This window comes from Myxine glutinosa, chromosome 13, assembly GCF_964187855.1.
Source record: "Myxine glutinosa chromosome 13, kmMyxGlut1.1, whole genome shotgun sequence".
In the NCBI taxonomy this organism is placed as follows: Eukaryota; Metazoa; Chordata; class Myxini; order Myxiniformes; family Myxinidae; genus Myxine; species Myxine glutinosa.
The window spans coordinates 86571707-86590970 of NC_136273.1; the positions used below are offsets into that span (position 1 = coordinate 86571707).

Below are 19264 nucleotides of genomic sequence, written 5' to 3' on the forward strand. Positions count from 1 at the left end.
TATCAAAATATTAATGATTTTAAAATATTCCTTACCTCTTCAAGTGAAATGCAGCATTGAAATAGCTTTATGTACTCCAAAAAATAAGAAAATTGAATCATTTTGATGAAATACTGCAAATGAACATATTGATGAAATGCTTTGATGCACAACTTTTGCCAACTGCCAATCTGAACTAGAACAGCACCCGTAGAGTAGCACATACCTCCACCAGGCTGAACGGTTTACATTTTGTATCCCAATGATAGCCCGGATCTGGATCCGAACCTGAACCAAAATCGAATCGGCTTGTTCTTGTCAACAACCGAATCCGTCTACCTAATTTTGTCACAAGTCATCCACAATTCTTTGGGATATCATGCTATATATCGTTTTGGCCCCATCACTCAATAGTGAAGAATCACTTGAAATTTCGAAAATTCTTGTATCTGGATCTTCACCAAAATCTAATTGATTTGTCCTTGTCACACACCCAAACTGTCCACCAAGTTTTCGTCGGCATCCGTCCATAACTTTTTGAGATATCCTGCTCACAGACAGACAAACCGACAGATGTAACAGCACAAAAGGCCAGACAATACAACATCAGGATAATCAACATCGCATGACAGGACCAAAATTAATTTCCAAATTTTCAGGTTCATGATGTGAAAATGTGAGCTCAGCATCACTTATTGCAAGAGAATGCAAAATAATTTTGTTTTCATTTACATTTGTTATTCACATTAAACCTATGTATAAATGGTGAATGCAGTCATGGTAAAAACCACATCACATCAAGTTACAGGAGTTTGTTTATTTTCTGTATATGTACTGGAATGCAATGTATTCAATGCAATGTACGATTACGGCACAAACATACTGATTTGCCGATAATTTGTCGTGCCGTGCACCACATTATAAGCTATTTGGGAGATGTGAGTTCTTCCAGCACCAGATCAAGGTTGTTTCCATGATGATGAAGAGCATGTTGAATGGCATCGCTATGAAAACCCATCTCTTGGAGTTGCGATGAAAGTGTGTTTAACACAAGGGCCTGTGAGGGTAACATTTAGGGGAAAAGAAAACAAAAAGCTTCAGAAGAGATAGATTGAATACAAGTCGAAGAGTGTTTAAAAACAAGTAGCCGAGCAAAAAATAAATAAACAAACGGAATAGCTGATCCACCTCAGTATCTATTCCAGGAGCCGTTGTTGGATGTGGGAGAGCTGGAGAATGTAGGAGAGCTGGAGAATGTGGGAGAGCTGGAGAATGTGGGAGAGCTGGAGAATGTGGAAGAGAACCTGTTGGAACAGAAGACTGTGGAGGGTGATCAGAAAGTTGTGGAAAAGAAAGAGAACGAATATCAAGAGGTTCTGGAGGAGAGGAAGGTGAAGGTAAAGATGGAGAGACGTGGGATCCAGAGTCAGAACTTTGGGTTTGAGCTTCATTTTTCACTCGTTCAATTTCATTGGTATCGCTTGGATCGTGAGAATCGCTGATGGGCTGGGGGGTAGTGGGGTTGCGAGAGTAGGTGAGGCAATCTTCACACATGGAATGTTTTAACACCTTGATCATTCTAGTAAATTTAAGCACACCATGTCCCCGCTGTTCCCATGATTGCCACATGCCAGGAAGTTCCCAATTTATGAGATTCCATAAAAAGGCAAAAACCCCAAAGTAAATTTAATAGATTCTGCACTGCCCAATAATGTCCCACATAAAGTTTTAATAACGTTGTGCAACTTGAACCAAATACAAAAGAGGCACCATATGCACATATATATGGATGGTGGATTAGTAATGAAGCCCTCATTTCAGAACAGTATAGGGTTTGCCCCTCCTGAAAGGACTCGTCAAGCAAATGAGTCTTGGGTTGAATAGTCTTTGGATTATATTTTGTTGCCATCACAGTGTACTTAGCAACTGCAAAAGCTGCAGTGTATTTCCTTGTTTACAAAAGGTTGTGCAAATTTCCAACCAAACAAAAATATCCGTAAACAAGAACGGCACTCGGTAGAGAGCAAACCTCCGCCAGGCTGACCAGTTTATGTTTTGTATCCCACTGATGGGTTGGATCTGTATTCGGACCTGAACCAAAATCTAATCGCTTATTCTCGTCACCTAACCAACTCGTCCATCAAGTTTTGTCATAATCCGTCCATAACTTTTTTTAAATATCATGTTATATATCGCCTTTCACCCGATCTCTCAATGTTGAAGAATCACTTAAAAATTAAATAATTATCGTATCCGAATCCATATACAGATCTTCACCAAAATCAAATATATTCGTCCTTGTCACACACCCAAACTGTCCACCAAGTTTCGTCCGAATCCGTCCACATTTCGAGATATCCTGCTCACAGGCAAACAAACAAACGACAAACAGGGGCAAGATCATAACCTCCGTCCACCATTGGTGGCGGACGGAACAAGTCGGTCGGCGGAGCCTATAACCTTAAGCTGGGAGACAGGCGAACCTTGGACTGCGCATAAATACTGCTCACTCATTGAGATTCTTCATTTCAATGATTTATTTATGCGCTTGCCAGCACAATAGACTAGTAATGCAGTAATGCAATGATCAATTATACAAGATTATACATACCTTGATAGTGAAGAAACGAAGCTTACATCTGCTAGCACAGTGAAATCCAAATGCTGAAGCCATTCGTGTAAACTAGAGGTTCTATCCATTTATTCATCATTCCACCTGAATTTTTGTCGAGTATCTCTATTCACAATCCTTATAGCGATAATAAAGTTGTCTTGCTTAAATTGATCTTGAAAAACACAACGCCCAATTCCAAGTGCCTAAGTCCTCTTATACTTTTTTTTTACTGCTGGCTATGGTTATATTTTTGCACTTTATTCACTTAAAATGTCACAATTTTCCTATCATTATTGCCTTTGGCCACTCCCACATCTGCTTTATTGACTCTTATTTTAAAATCATCTTACCTTGATCTGGAACAAAACGCTTTTCAATTCTTCTTTGTCATTTAATGTCAACATTACCGCATGCTCAAAAGGGTCAAGATCAATGACCGAGGATTCAAAGTCACGAAAGTCAAAGTTTGTTCCAGGCTTTGGAGCAGGTTTTGCAATTAAAGGGTCAGGTGGAGGCCTTGGGGTCAGAGGCGATGGGAGTGGAAGTCTCAAGTCAGCAGTAGTGGTGACTGGGACGAGGTCAGGCTTCGGAGAAACAGAGTCACGGTCAGCATCACGCTCCTCAGCCTTCGTCTTCTGTGCCCTCAAGCGTTCGGCTGCACACAAGGCCTCATGTTCCACCTTGAAGTCATACTGTTAAAAACACATAATGGTGTACGTAAGGGGACATCAACGTATTACCTCTGTGAAACCTTGACACTCCACTCACAGCCTCATTAACCCCTTTCCACCCTCTGCTCTAACTTTTTCTCACCCCTACTCACAGAATATATGGCCTTTCCTTCTTTGTCACATCCTCCCAATAATAATAATAATTTTAAATTAAATTGCAATTGATCATTGGCTTTGACACCAATACAATTTTTTATTACGGGCCCTAGGCATCAAAAATCTACATATATCGAACAAACAGTTTAAAATGGAGCACCTTGACACTATGAAATCATTTAAATTGCATCAGGTGTGGCAATAAATGGGAATTTTTGCTCTCAGCTTGCTGGTTCGATGACAGAAGACGCCATTTGCATTTCTGCCATCTCCATCGCTATCCAGTTCAGAATCTCGTGCGGGCATGGGCAAATTGCCAGTAATTAAAAAAGCACTTTCATGAAGATATGTCTGAAAGTCTTCTACAGGGAAATGATTAGGTAAAGAAGAACAGTAAAAAAAAAAAACACTAGAGTAAAGTCGATGGCTCACAATCACAAATCCCCATACTTCCCATCTAAAGGAAGGTCGAAAGATTACAGATTACAGTTATAGATGGCAAACAGTTCCACCAAACAGGACCCAGTATCAAATTTTGAGTTTGAGACCCTTGTGACCCAAAGTCCCCACCCCCTGAGGCATGAACCCAGGACACACACCTACTCACAGTCAAATATAAACTCACAGTCAAAACTAAACTCACAGTCAAAACTTCCCGAAAGAATCGTTACATATTTCACACGTCCCCCAATGTTGATTGCATATACAAAGTTTCATTACAAAATGGTTTAAAATGTGCCCTTAATTGCATTTTTTGGTATTTGACTCTTTTGACCCTGCCCTAGGGGTGCGGGGCAAAAATGATACTGCTCTCGCACCTTCTTGCCATGTGGTGGTCATAACTACCAAGTTTGGTGAATTTCTGCACAACTGTTTAGGTTTAGGAGATAAAGAGATGGACAAATAAACAGATAATAATAATAATACATTTATTTTATATAGCGCTTTTCAAGAAGCCCAAAGGCGCTTTGACAGAGTACAAAAAACAAGTGCAAAAAGACAAAAATCAATAGGTAAATAATCAAAGCAAAAGGAAGGAGAAGGAGAAGAGATAGTCAGGGGTTAAATGCTGTGGGTTAAATGTTGAATGCAGTGTTGAACAGGTGGGTCTTGAGTGATGTTTTGAATGTGGTGAGTGAGGAGGAGTCTCTGATGGTGTGAGGTAGTGAGTTCCAGAGGGTGGGAGCAGCGATGGAGAAGGCCCTGTCCCCCCCAGGATCTGAATTTGGTCTGGATGGGGGGGGGGGTCAGGAGGTTGGTACCAGCAGAGCGGAGGTTGCGGGTGGGAGTGTGTCTGGAGAGGAGGTCAGCCAGGTAGGATGGGGCCAGGTTATGGAGGGCAGATGGAACCAAATACAATATATCTCCCTGTATTAATTTTTTTCAAGAAGTATGGGGATAATAAAGAAATAAGCAAATTAAGACAAACAAAAGCATGCACAATAATTCTGGAAATTACTACAAAGTAATTATTTAATAACTGTATATAACAACTATTTATACTGCATTCCTTATGCAGCCAAAAATATACCAAGCTCAAAAGTGCATACACTGCTTGCGAGATATTCTTCCTGTGTATAACAGATTATATCATGACATCATTGCACATCAATATCAATACACAACTTGCACCAAAACATTTTACCAGGGGTAGAGAGTTCCGAGAAGATGTTTTGGAGAGCGTGAGAGGCAGAGAGATGAGAGGGGGTGGTCTCAGCCTCTCTGCAAGTACCAATGGCACACCCCCAAGGCAATACCAAGGGCCTGTGCGCACAGGTACACGTTCACAAGGCTTGTTCACCATACAGTGCATTAATAGAAAGGAAGTGATGAAGTGAGAGTTCAAAATGGAAAAGGTTGAACATCAAAAAAGGTAAAAACAATCTTGTAAATATTTTCAGGTGTTTGTGCATTTCTACGATATTCTTCCACGGCCGAACTGTAGTATGTATAGGTCCCAAATGTTGAGGGTAGGTACTCCAGTATCTGTTCAAGGTTTAAAGTGATGCCTCTCTCACCACAGAATATCCCCACCCCCCACAAGGAAATTCTCTGTATGTATGTTTGTGTAGGTCTGAGTATCATAAAAAAACGTCTGAGCCAATCTTTGCCAGATTTTGCATACGTGCTGGGGGCACTGGAGGTCAGGTCATAGGTACAACTCCCCTCCCTCCCCTCCCCCCCCCCCCCCCCCCAAAAAGACAATCCTCCATATTTTTGTGTGTATGTCCAAGAATCATGGAAAAAAAACTGGGCCAACCTCCACAAAATTTTGCACATGTGTAAGGAGTACCCGGGTCCGGTCATGGGCACAACCTCCCCCCTCCCCCACCCCCAACCACCTCAAGGCAATTATCTGTACGTATGTGTTTTTCTGTCTGAAAATGAAACCGACCTCAAACAAGGAAATGAGGCTAATTGGCCCATCATTGCAGTGATGCAGTCTCAGGTTAACTTTTGCTACAGCTTTAAACATCAATCTTTTTGATGGTTTACTAAAGTCTAAAAAACATGATCTTCACTGGGTGACCCAGCGCTGCATGGGAAAAAAAAACTACGTAGAGATTCCAGCACGTTGTGCATTGAAAACGTTGAAATCTTGTAAATATTTTAACGTGTTTGTACGTTGTTCTTTCTTGGCCAAACCGGAACAAGTAGAGGCCCAAAAATGTTGGTTGTAGGTACTTCAGAATCTGGCCAAGATTTGAAGCTATCACACGCTGACCTTGAAAATGCACTGCACTCACAACACTCAGCCCTGGTGTTGGGCTAGCGGCTAGGGTGCCGGCTTAGGATCCTAGGATCCTGGGTTCGGAATCTCGGTCGATCGCCGAATTAATGCCAGGGGGGTTGACTCAGCCTGTCATCCTTCCGAGGTCGGCTAATTGAGTACCAGTTCACTGGTAATTCCCTGTTTGTCGTTGAAGGCGGCAAAAAGGGTTGGCGTCAGGAAGGGCATCCGGCCGTAAAACATTGCTTCAAAAAGGGGACCAAAAAAAAAACAACAACTACCACGGTCCCCGAAAAGGCCAACCCCCGCTTTGCGGGGAAAAATGGCCTCTAAACGGTGTTTTTTTTTTTTGTTTTTTGTTTTTTTACACGCTGACCTTGAAGGCCGCTTTAAGGCCACTATAATGCGTATATTGGGATGTGGGCTCAGGTAGTGCTTCTGCCGTAAGCAGACAAAACGTAACGTAACCAATAAATGAGGCCAATAACTCCATAAATAGTCAATGTCCAACATGTCCTGAAACCCCCACCTTCTTATAAACACAATCTTGTTAGTAATTTCAAATAGCTGAGTACTTCTTTCCCAGGCAGCACCAGGTACCCCAGCTAGTTAGCTGTAAAAGATGCATCAATATATTCAAAACTAGAAAAGAGAGGGAGTAATTAAACAACGTAAACATTCATGAAATATTTGAATCACTTGATATTTCCTTTTATGAAGAAGCATTTCAGGAATTAAATAAATAAATACTAAGCTCACCAAAATCATATGACGGTTCCTCCTTAAGTGACATAGCCTGAAAGGAAAAGATAAACTACGAGTTAGTCATCAAACTGTAACCTTACAATGAGCAGTGTCAAAGGTCACCTATCAGCCAAATCTTATAGAGGCTAATGCTGTCTGTCTGTCTGTCCCACCCTGAAACACAGAAACACTCCTCAGAGAGAAAACATGAATTAACTAAAAGTTGCTTCAAATTCATCCAAAACTACGGGAAAATTATCATTTATTTTTGATCGGACAAATATATATATATACTGTATATACATATATTAACCCAGGTGGTGTATTGACAGACCACTGCCTCAATCGGTCCAAAAAATATTTTTCTTGCCTGTTAATATATATATAGATACACACACACACACACATCAGTAATTATGTGACTTCATACCATGAGTGGGGATCCGCCAGTAAGGTGTCCCATACAGCTACTGCTGCACCTTACTGGGAGCGATAAGCACCACCTGCCACACGGTAACATTATCTCTGGTATCCACTCACTATATGGAGTCGACCTGGATGCGGTTGGGAGTAACTAATTAGTATCTGTAATTTGGTGCTCCAACCTGAGTGAACGTCATGACCATTGACGTCATCGCCACGTATGTCCGCATTGCCTGCCAAGCTCCGGAGGAGCCATCTAGCAGTGTGTCATTATGGATGTTAAATTCAGATACTGTCATTGATATTTCCTTGTATCGACAGTACACACATACACATATACATACATACATATATATATATATATATATATATTGTTGCGGATATGGGATTTGGCCTCCATCCATATCCGCTTGTAAATATTCCCCTATTTCCCCAATACTCCCCAACTATCCCCAATCCCCCATTCCCTAGTCCCATTGTCTGTAAACAACACTCTGTAGCCCCGACCTTCCCCTTTTCCCCCATTAAATGTCGTGCCCAGGTTCACCGCATCTCACGTAGACAACTATAGGACATCTTGCTAGTTATTCTTAGTCTATGTCAGTTAAGGACTCGTTTCCATTAATTCTGACTCTTCGTTGCACCAGAATGTGATTGTATGGCACCAGTAGTAAGTTTAGGACCTCCCAATACCTCCCCACAATCTCATCTCCGCATCCTCCCATCTTCCTCATGAAACTACAACAACAACAACAACTACAACAACAGCGGGGGCGGCGCGGCGGCGGCGCGGGGAGTGTGCGTCCTCACTCCGGCTTGGTTAGCCGCCATTGCCCATGTGCTCCGACGGGGTTACCACACAGGGGCTGACTGTCAGCTCCTCGTCAAGGGCGGAGCCCGGTAACCCCCCCGCACCCAATAAGAAGCGGCGGACCGATTCCATCTGGGGCGGAGCTAACGAGCCGAGGGCGTCACTCCCCGCTGGATATACGCAGCCACTTACCGGAGGTGACGTCAGATGCGCCTCAGCTACGAAGGAGAAACAGACGCCACCTCCAGCGCGACGATACCTCCCCGCATATCTGGACCGGACCGTGTGGATCCTGTCCCTGAGCCAAGGTGCACCTTGAGCATCGACTACCTGCCCTTCCTTGCCATCAATCCCTGTGTGAGTCAGTCTTGTCCCGTTTGTCTGTGGTCTGTCGGGAATAAGATAAGACCGTGTATAAGTGCCCACCTTTCTGTGCTGTACCTCTTGTGCCGTGTAATCTCAAACGTTCTGCATACAAATATTATATCCTCCTCCGGAGGTCTTGAGAACTGTACCCCTGGTGTCGTGTCATTTAACCCAGCCGTTGTGTCCTTTCCTTCATTGATCTAGCGTAGCGCGATTCGGCCAACGTTCGAGTATAATCGGGTAACTTGTGCGAACACGGCGGCCATTCCGCTCGGCCCAGCATAACATCTAATTCTAAGTCGTGTCCGTAACAATACATATATATATATATATATATATATATATATATATATATATATATATATATATATATATATATATATATATATATATATATATATAACCTCTCATTTTGAGCTCTTTCAAACAGCGGAAGAATAAAAGGCTTACTTTTTTATTTTATATTGTGATGTTTTTACCATGGACTTCTGTTAGTACACTTGACTGAAACATCAAATCAAAATAGAAACATGTTCACAGTACTCTTTCACCATAATACATCACACTCCAGTTGAATTAAAAGCGAATACAAGTCTTGTTGATGCTGCAAACGTCACCGTAAAATTATTCGACACCATTTTTTCTGCTCCGTGAATAAAAGTGTCAATTTGTTTAATTTTCACCTCATAATGTCCAATATCGCTTCTACATCTCCTCCTGCTCTTCACGTCCTTGTGAAAATCTCTACTTCTGGAGGAGTTCAAGTCCCCTCATCAGTCTAAATCGTGCAGCTGATAATGTTGCATTCGACTTCAGCACCCACCATTCATTTCCCTTTGGCTCCAACATCGAATGCTCCTATCCTATTCTATATAGGCCATGGACTTAATGACCAATAAAAATTTATCCAACATATTAGGTGTTCCGGCAAAGTAGTGTTGTTTTTTACCTTCGCAAAAGCGGAAGGTTATGTTTTGATCGCTGTGTATTTATTTGTATGTCTGTGTGTGTGTGTGTGTGTATGTTATTCGCATAACTCAAAAAGTATTCAACCGAATTGCATGAAATTTGGTGGGATGATTGGTTATTATACGGGACACATTTGATTAGATTTTGGGAGCAATCGGGTCAAAGGTCAAGGTCAAAGTCACGAAAAGGTCAAAATCGTATTTTTACCATAGCGCGGTCAATTTTTATCCAATTGGCATGCAACTAATGCCAAAATGTTCAGAATTCAATGCCCGATCTTGTTTGTCATAACTCGGTCAATTCTTATCCGATTTGCATGAAATCAGCACCAAACTGTTCACTGTTCTGTTCCCTACACTCCCATGCCAAGTACAGAACAGTAGCTGCGGCGAAGGTATGCGCTCTACCGAGTGCCCGTTCTAGTTAAGCTGTGCATTCCTCTTTGAAAAACGACATTACTTTCCGGTACACCTAATAATTTGTTTCAATCAGGACCTATAGAGTGTGATGAACTGGGGAAAAGATTGGCTTGTTACTTTCAACCAAAAAGGACCACCTTGTTGTCTGTGTCTTGTTCAAGATCACCTTGTTTTCCGACCCTGTCTATGGATTCTTCACCTTTGCAGGAACTCCCTGTTATCCGTCTGTTTGGATTGGATATCAGCTCAAACATCAGCTGGGAAAAATACATCTCTGGTAGAGCCAAAAGAGCCTCCCAGTACCTTGGCTGCTTATTTTGTGCTCGGCGATACCTTTCTCAAGGTGCTATGCTCCATATAAATAAGGCCACTATACGTCCTGTCATGGAGTATCATTGCCATATTTGGGCTGGAGCTCCGCCCTGTCACCTCTCTCTCTTCTTGACAGAATCCAGCGACGTGCTGCCATTCTGGTGGGACAGGAGTTGGCATCATCCCTGGAACCTCTCTCAGTCCGCTGCTCTGTTGCTTCCTTGAGCCTTTTCTACAGATATGTGGTTTGATGGGGTGGACAAGCATGGGGTGGACAAGCTGGATCTGGACATGATAATTTTTTTTAATTGTAAAAGTGATTCTTCACCATGGAGAGATGGGGCCAAAATCTATATAATCTCCACAATAAAGCAGGAGTGTCTGTCTGTCTTTTTCTGCCTATCCGTCCCTGAACTACTTCCTCAGTTTTGAGGTTATCCCTGCCAAACTTTCCGTGAAACCTTTTGGGGTCCCAACGGGTGGCCTACCTTGTCCACATGTGAGACTTTGTTTAGCTCACATTTGCGGATTTGGCAATGACCACACTCTCACAGGTTTCTCCACCTGAGCATGCTTTCAGTCGCTCGACACGTTTGGCAGTTCCTTCCCATCCATACACTGTATCTGTCCCGAGGAGTAAGACTATGAGGTATTCTTCCAGTTGTTTTCCCTGCTCAGCATCACTCTGGAACAGTTTACCTGCATCCTGCTTTCCCCTAAATCCCAACCTATCTCAATTCAAGAGGAATGTCAAAAGATTCCTCCTTTCTGTCTCATGTGTATACTTCCCTTTGTGTAGCCCCCACCCACGAGTGGCCTTCAAGGCTTTGTGGCGGGCGATCTCATAAATAAATAAATGAACTACTATTGTTGTGCCATATTCTTCCAACAACTACATGATAACCATTATTGTCAAATCAATGGTCACAGGATTCAAGGCAAGTGGCTCATCCTTTAAAATTTAGGCAATTTAAAAATATTTTCTTGTTTTTAAAATGTATCCAATTATTCTCGCCTCCTTGCAGGGCCGACTGGATAACGTTTTATGCCCAAGTCTTTCATGAACTGGCTGACTATGCCTGACATTCAACTGAAGGCGATTTGTGCAGCAATTTGGAATTTGTTTCAGGGACGACACCTACTATTTGCAAAGTACAACATGGGATGGTTGAGGTCCACCAAAGGCCGGTGCTTCGAGACTGGAAGCCCAGGTTAACATCCTTCGGAAGGACAGGATGATGCGTTGCCCTGCATGTGCAATACCACAATGATGGTTTGTAGCTGTGTTGAGATTCAAACTCAGGCTAGACAACTTAGAGGTGGGTGCACGTACACCTAAGCCAGGTGTGTTTAACCTTTCCGTACTTGCAGACCTTATGACACAGTCACCAAAACCAAGGACCCCCACTCAACGGGGATTAATGTCTGACCCAGAGAAGTGTAACCTTGATGTCTCCTGTAAAAAAAATGGTGAATAATAATATTTGAAATAAAAATTATGCAAAAAAATTATTTCACAATGATATTTCAATTATTTTTGGTTTTGTTTCAGTCAATTGTAAAAGTTAATCGATGAAGCAGAGATTAAACTAAAAACTAGACATAAATGGACGTCGCGAGGTCGACCAATATGCCTCCGCCCACATTAGGTTTTTGCTTACTCCAATTTAGACCGAAATCCTCAACACCATTTGACCTCAATATAAATCTGTACATATATCATGGTACATGTATTTGGTTTCGTTCAAATCCCTACCACTATAACACTTGTACCTGACATGACCTCTGACCTTTGACCTCTTGGTACTAAAATCTATTCCGTTCATCTTTGCATCATTAACATATAATTATATCAGGTTTGGTCAAAATCCCATCACTGGTGCACAAGTTATCGCGGTAACATAATTTAACCTAACATAACCTATGACCTTTGACCTCATGACCCAGAAATCGAATTAGTTCATCTTTACATCATTATACATACTTGTACCCATTTTGATTTAAATTCCCTCAGCTGTTCCCAAGTATCACATTTTTACCTGACATCACCTCTGATTTGGTCATCGCTGAATGACATAATCATCGCTGAATTAACACCAGGGGGGTTGACTCAGCCTGTCATCCTTCCGAGGTCGGCTAATTGAGTACCAGTTCACTGGTAATTCCCTGTGTGTCGTAAAAAGACGACAAACAGGGTTGGCGGCAGGAAGGGCATCCGGCCGTAAAACATTGCTTCAAAAAGGGGACCAAAAAACAACAACAACCACGGTCCCCGAAAAAGGCCAACCCCCGCTTTGCGGGGAAAAATGGCCTCTAAACGGTTTTTATTTATTTATCACCTCTGACCTCTTGACTCCAACATCTAATCAGTTCATCTTTGCATCATAATATATACTTTTTTGTATACATAGTTGAGGCTCGTGGTCGAGCTAGTACACTGAACGGACCAAGACGTCACAAACAAAACAGGACGCAAAGAACGCATGCATGGGATGGACAAGCTGGATCTGGACATGAGAATTTTTTTTAATTGTAAAAGTGATTCTTCACCATGGAGAGATGGGGCCAAAATCTATATAATCTACACAATAAAGCAGGAGTGTGCTGCCTATCCTATCTGCTGCTAAAGCTAAAGCTGCCTATCCGTCCCTGAACTACTTCCTCAGTTTTGACTTTTGAGGTTATCCCCGCCAAACTTTCCGTGAAACCTTTTGGGGTCCCAGCGGGTGGCCTACCTTGTCCGCATGTGAGACTTTGTTTAGCTCACATTTGCGGATTTGGCAATGACCACATATACAAACATAATGGCGGGGTCAGCTGCAGTAAGCTTATTGGCAAAGTCATTCACGAACCGGTTGTCCATGCCAGCAAGACTTTGGGCTCCCACCCATGTGTACTGTGTAGTATTGGTACCTCGCTAGTAACTTGATATTTCAAAAACTTGTGGACGGATTGTGACAAAACTTGGCAGATGAGCTGAGAAGGTGACAAGAACAAGCAGATTCGATTTTGGTTCAGGTCCAGATGCCGATCCGACCTACCAGTGGGATACAAAATGTAAATTGTTCAGCCTGGCTGAGGTATGCTCTCCACCGAGTGCCATTATAATCTCAATGTTATTCAAAGCAGATGTTGGGTAACCAGTCATGTGATAAATTGCTTTTAGTGGTAATTCGTTTTATCAGTCAGTTTGTACAATCAGGTGTAAATAATTTTACATGAGGAAGCATTATAGAATGGAAAAAACACAACTAAAGTATAGTACATCCTTGGATCATTTAACATGCACATATTACGTACGAAAAAAATGTGTTTTACTCACCTATATAGACAACCTCCTTCCTATCCCCCCCACTCCCGACCACTTCAGTTCCTTGTCATCTTTGCAAAATAATTTATCTATTATTCAATCATGTGCATACTCAATATAGGCTAACAGGATGCCCTAGATTCTACAAGTACCCACACTCGCTTTTAGGCCGATGCACACTCGCTTCTCGGCCGATGCACACTCGCTTCTAGGCCGACGCACACTCGCTTCTCGGCCGACGCACACTCGCTTCTCGGCCGACGCACACTCGCTTCTCGGCCGACGCACACTCGCTTCTCGGCCGACGCACACTCGCTTCTCGGCCGACGCACACTCACTTCTAGTTCTAGCTTCGAGGTCGATGTACACTGGCTTCTAGTTCTAGCCTCTCGGCCGATGCACACTGGCTTCTAGTTCTAGCCTCGAGGTTGATGGACACTCGCTTCTACTTCTAGCCTCTAGGTCAATGTACACTCACTTCTAGTTCTAGCCTCTCGGCCGACGCACACTCACTTCTAGTTCTAGCCTCTCGGCCGACGCACACTCACTTCTAGTTCTAGCCTCGAGGTCGATGTACACTCGCTTCTAGTTCTAGCCTCGAGGTTGATGTACACTCGCTTCTAGTTCTAGCCTCTCGGCCGATGTACACTGGCTTCTAGTTCTAGCCTCTCAGCCGATGTACACTCACTTCTAGTTCTAGCCTCTCGGCCGACGCACACTCACTTCTAGTTCTAGCCTCGAGGTCGATGTACACTCGCTTCTAGTTCTAGCCTCGAGGTTGATGTACACTCGCTTCTAGTTCTAGCCTCTCGGCCGATGCACACTGGCTTCTAGTTCTAGCCTCTCAGCCGATGTACACTGGCTTCTAGTTCTAGCCTCTAGGTCAATGTACACTCGCTTCTAGTTCTAGCCTCTCGGCCGATGCACACTGGCTTCTACTTCTAGCCTCTAGGTCAATGTACACTCACTTCTAGTTCTAGCCTCTCGGCCGATGCACACTCACTTCTAGTTCTAGCCTCTCGGCCGACGCACACTCACTTCTAGTTCTAGCCTCGAGGTCGATGTACACTCACTTCTAGTTCTAGCCTCGAGGTCGATGTACACTCACTTCTAGTTCTAGCCTCTCGGCCGATGCACACTGGCTTCTAGTTCTAGCCTCTAGGTCAATGTATACTCGCTTCTAGTTCTAGCCTCTCGGCCGATGCACACTGGCTTCTAGTTCTAGCCTCTCAGCCGATGTACACTGGCTTCTAGTTCTAGCCTCTAGGTCAATGTACACTCGCTTCTAGTTCTAGCCTCTCGGCCGATGCACACTCGCTTCTAGTTCTAGCCTCTCGGCCGATGCACACTGGCTTCTAGTTCTAGCCTCTCGGCCGATGCACACTGGCTTCTAGTTCTAGCCTCTAGGTCAATGTACACTCGCTTCTAGTTCTAGCCTCTCGGCCGATGCACACTGGCTTCTAGTTCTAGCCTCTCGGCCGATGTACACTGGCTTCTAGTTCTAGCCTCTCGGCCGATGTACACTGGCTTCTAGTTCTAGCCTCTAGGTCAATGTACACTCGCTTCTAGTTCTAGCCTCTCGGCCGATGCACACTGGCTTCTACTTCTAGCCTCTAGGTCAATGTACACTCACTTCTAGTTCTAGCCTCTCGGCCGACGCACACTCACTTCTAGTTCTAGTTCTAGCCTCTCGGCCGACGCACACTCACTTCTAGTTCTAGCCTCGAGGTCGATGTACACTCACTTCTAGTTCTAGCCTCGAGGTCGATGTACACTCACTTCTAGTTCTAGCCTCTCGGCCGATGCACACTGGCTTCTAGTTCTAGCCTCTAGGTCAATGTATACTCGCTTCTAGTTCTAGCCGCTCGGCCGATGCACACTGGCTTCTAGTTCCAGCCTCTCAGCCGATGTACACTGGCTTCTAGTTCTAGCCTCTAGGTCAATGTACACTCGCTTCTAGTTCTAGCCTCTCGGCCGATGCACACTCGCTTCTAGTTCTAGCCTCTCGGCCGATGCACACTGGCTTCTAGTTCTAGCCTCTCGGCCGATGCACACTGGCTTCTAGTTCTAGCCTCTCGGTCGATGTACACTGGCTTCCAGTTCTAGCCTCTCGGCCGATGTACACTGGCTTCTAGTTCTAGCCTCTCGGCCGATGCACACTGGCTTCTAGTTCTAGCCTCTCGGCCGATGCACACTGGCTTCTAGTTCTAGCCTCTCGGCCGATGCACACTGGCTTCTAGTTCTAGCCTCTCGGCCGATGTACACTGGCTTCCAGTTCTAGCCTCTCGGCCGATGCACACTGGCTTCTAGTTCTAGCCTCTCGGCCGATGCACACTGGCTTCTAGTTCTAGCCTCTCGGCCGATGTACACTGGCTTCCAGTTCTAGCCTCTCGGCCGATGCACACTGGCTTCTAGTTCTAGCCTCTCGGCCGATGCACACTGGCTTCTAGTTCTAGCCTCTCGGCCGATGTACACTGGCTTCCAGTTCTAGCCTCTCGGCCGATGCACACTGGCTTCTAGTTCTAGCCTCTCGGCCGATGCACACTGGCTTCTAGTTCTAGCCTCTCGGCCGATGCACACTGGCTTCTAGTTCTAGCCTCTCGGCCGATGTACACTGGCTTCTAGTTCTAGCCTCTCGGCCGATGCACACTGGCTTCTAGTTCTAGCCTCTCGGCCGATGTACACTGGCTTCCAGTTCTAGCCTCTCGGCCGATGTACACTGGCTTCTAGTTCTAGCCTCTCGGCCGATGTACACTGGCTTCTAGTTCTAGCCTCTCGGCCGATGCACACTGGCTTCTAGTTCTAGCCTCTCGGCCGATGTACACTGGCTTCTAGTTCTAGCCTCTCGGCCGATGCACACTGGCTTCTAGTTCTAGCCTCTCGGCCGATGTACACTGGCTTCTAGTTCTAGCCTCTCGGCCGATGCACACTGGCTTCTAGTTCTAGCCTCTCGGCCGATGTACAGTGGCTTCTAGTTCTAGCCTCGAGGTTGATGTACACTGGCTTCTAGTTCTAGCCTCTCGGCCGATGCACACTGGCTTCTAGTTCTAGCCTCTCGGCCGATGTACACTGGCTTCTAGTTCTAGCCTCTCGGCCGATGCACACTGGCTTCTAGTTCTAGCCTCTCGGCCGATGTACAGTGGCTTCTAGTTCTCGCCTCGAGGTTGATGTTCACTCGCTTCTAGTTCTAGCCTCGAGGTTGATGTACACTGGCTTCTAGTTCTCGCCTCGAGGTTGATGGACACTCGCTTCTAGTTCTAGCCTCTCGGCCGATGCACACTCGCTTCTAGTTCTAGCCTCTCGGCCGATGTACACTGGCTTCTAGTTCTAGCCTCGAGGTTGATGGACACTCGCTTCTAGTTCTAGCCTCTCGGCCGATGTACACTGGCTTCTAGTTCTAGCCTCGAGGTTGATGGACACTCGCTTCTAGTTCTAGCCTCTCGGCCGATGCACACTCGCTTCTAGTTCTAGCCTCTCGGCCGATGCACACTCGCTTCTACTTCTAGCCTCTCGGCCGATGTACACTGGCTTCTAGTTCCAGCCTCTCGGCCGATGCACACTCGCTTCTAGTTCTAGGCCAAAGCACACTCGCTTCTAGTTCTAGGCCGACGCACACTCGCTTCTAATTCTAGGCCAACGCACACTCGCTTCTAGTTCTAGGCCGACGCACACTCGCTTCTAGTTCTAGGCCAACGCACACTCGCTTCTAGTTTTAGGCCGACGCACACTCGCTTCTAGTTCTAGGCCAACGCACACACTTCTAGTTTTAGGCCGACGCACACTCGCTTCTAGTTCTAGGCCAACGCACACTCACTTCTAGTTTTAGGCCGACGCACACTCGCTTCTAGTTCTAGGCCGACGCACACTCGCTTCTAGTTTTAGGCCAACGCACACTCGCTTCTAGTTCTAGGCCGACGCACACTCGCTTCTAGTTCTAGGCCAACGCACACTCGCTTCTAGTTTTAGGCCGACGCACACTCGCTTCTAGTTCTAGGCCAACGCACACACTTCTAGTTTTAGGCCGACGCACACTCGCTTCTAGTTCTAGGCCAACGCACACTCACTTCTAGTTTTAGGCCGACGCACACTCGCTTCTAGTTCTAGGCCGACGCACACTCGCTTCTAGTTTTAGGCCGCCGCGCACACTTCTAGTTCTTGGCCGACGCACACTCGCATCTAGTTCTAGGCCGACGCACACTCGCTTCTCGGCCGACGCACACTCCAATATGTATACTGCCCAAAATGCGATTTCGATTAAAAACTACTGATGCTGGAATAATGAACCAGTGGGACTTGTTGCTGGAACTTGAAGGAGACGTGGACATAAGTCATAAGATGGTGCTTAAAGTTAAACATCCACACCTGGTTAATACTGAGCGAGAGGAGACGGAAGTTGTGGTTTTTGGGTTAACAAAAGAGAGAGAAGTGATGGAGGCAAATAGGTAAACAAATCAGGTTGTTTGACCGGAGAAAGAGAGAGACAAGGAATAATGAGGTAGGTTCGACACACGATGAAACAATGAGGCTCAAATGTCCATTTCCTCACTTTAATGTACTGTACAACTACAAGTACAAGTCTTCCGAAATAAAGACCAAATCGAAAGCAAAACCCCTTACGACCCTGACCCCAAAACCGTCATCTCCAAAGAACGTAAACAATGACCCGAGTATCTCAAATTGGTAAACAAAAACAATGACCCGAGTATCTCAAATTGGTAAACAAAAACAATGACCCGAGTATCTCAAATTGGTAAACAAAACTCAAACACCGACATCCATACCCAGATCTCCACAGGACTCCAGTCTCCAGAGCGCCGGAAACCACCGGGTTCTTCTGACGTCATCGTAAATATAATTTTATATCCCTTTTCACTACTTACGTTTCCGTGAAAGAATAATGTTATATTTAAAATACTAGAACACACACTCGAATAATTGTGTGTACTAGTAATCCAATACACACACTAAGCGACAGGAAGGATCAGGTTATAAAGTCCCGTGGGGTAAATAGATTAGAGTAGATCTCCGCTCAGGTTCGATGGTCTGTGGTGAACGCGATCAGCATGCATTGCCTCACGGATGTCGGGATTCCTCCAAATTTCTTTAATTTTAGTTTTAAACAGCACTATAGCGACTGTTTAAAAATGTAATCATGCGTGTTTATGATTTATAATATTTTGTTTACTTCTGGGAGGGGTGCCCACACAAAACGCCACAAGCGATCATAGGAATATTATTATCGGGGAGAAGGAATATTATTATTATTAATATTGTTTTTTAGGAATATTATTATCGGGGAGAAGGAATATTATTATTATTAATATTGTTTTTTAGGAATATTATTATCGGGGAGAAGGAATATTATTATTATTAATATTGTTTTTTCTTAACATTATTGTCATCGTGTTGTTATTACTTTTGTTATTAAAAGCCGTCTTGGAAAAACGCCACGATAAGCTATCATAACACGAATATATACTTGAAGCCTCCCAAGTTTGACTTGGCTCCCTTCAGCCGTTCTTTAATAAGTTATTGCGGTACCGAAAACCTATCACGGATGGACGGACGGACAGATAACCTGAAAACATAGAATTCCCCCAGCGACTTCGTCCGCGGAGGCATAAAAAATCCCTTGTAAATAACCTTTATTCACAAGCAGACTTAACAGTTCAGTTGTCAGAAAGTCCAAACCAGGGAAGAACTAATAGTCAGGCTCACTATGTTTTTTCGTTCAAATTTTTGGAGATTAGCAAAACTAT

General features: G+C 44.4%; 1 protein-coding gene across 1 annotated transcript; it reads right to left on the minus strand.

Moving 5' to 3' along the window:
- Positions 1 to 776: 776 nt before the first annotated feature.
- LOC137439080 (uncharacterized) lies at positions 777 to 18349 on the minus strand. The gene is made up of 6 exons (XM_078767030.1): positions 18287 to 18349; positions 6911 to 6947; positions 5066 to 5184; positions 2944 to 3285; positions 1168 to 1485; positions 777 to 1036 (listed from the first exon to the last, which is right to left on the minus strand). The coding sequence occupies exons 1-6, from the start codon at positions 18347 to 18349 to the stop codon at positions 905 to 907; spliced, it is 1011 nt and encodes a 336-aa protein (XP_078623156.1). The 3' UTR covers positions 777 to 904.
- Positions 18350 to 19264: the final 915 nt, after the last annotated feature.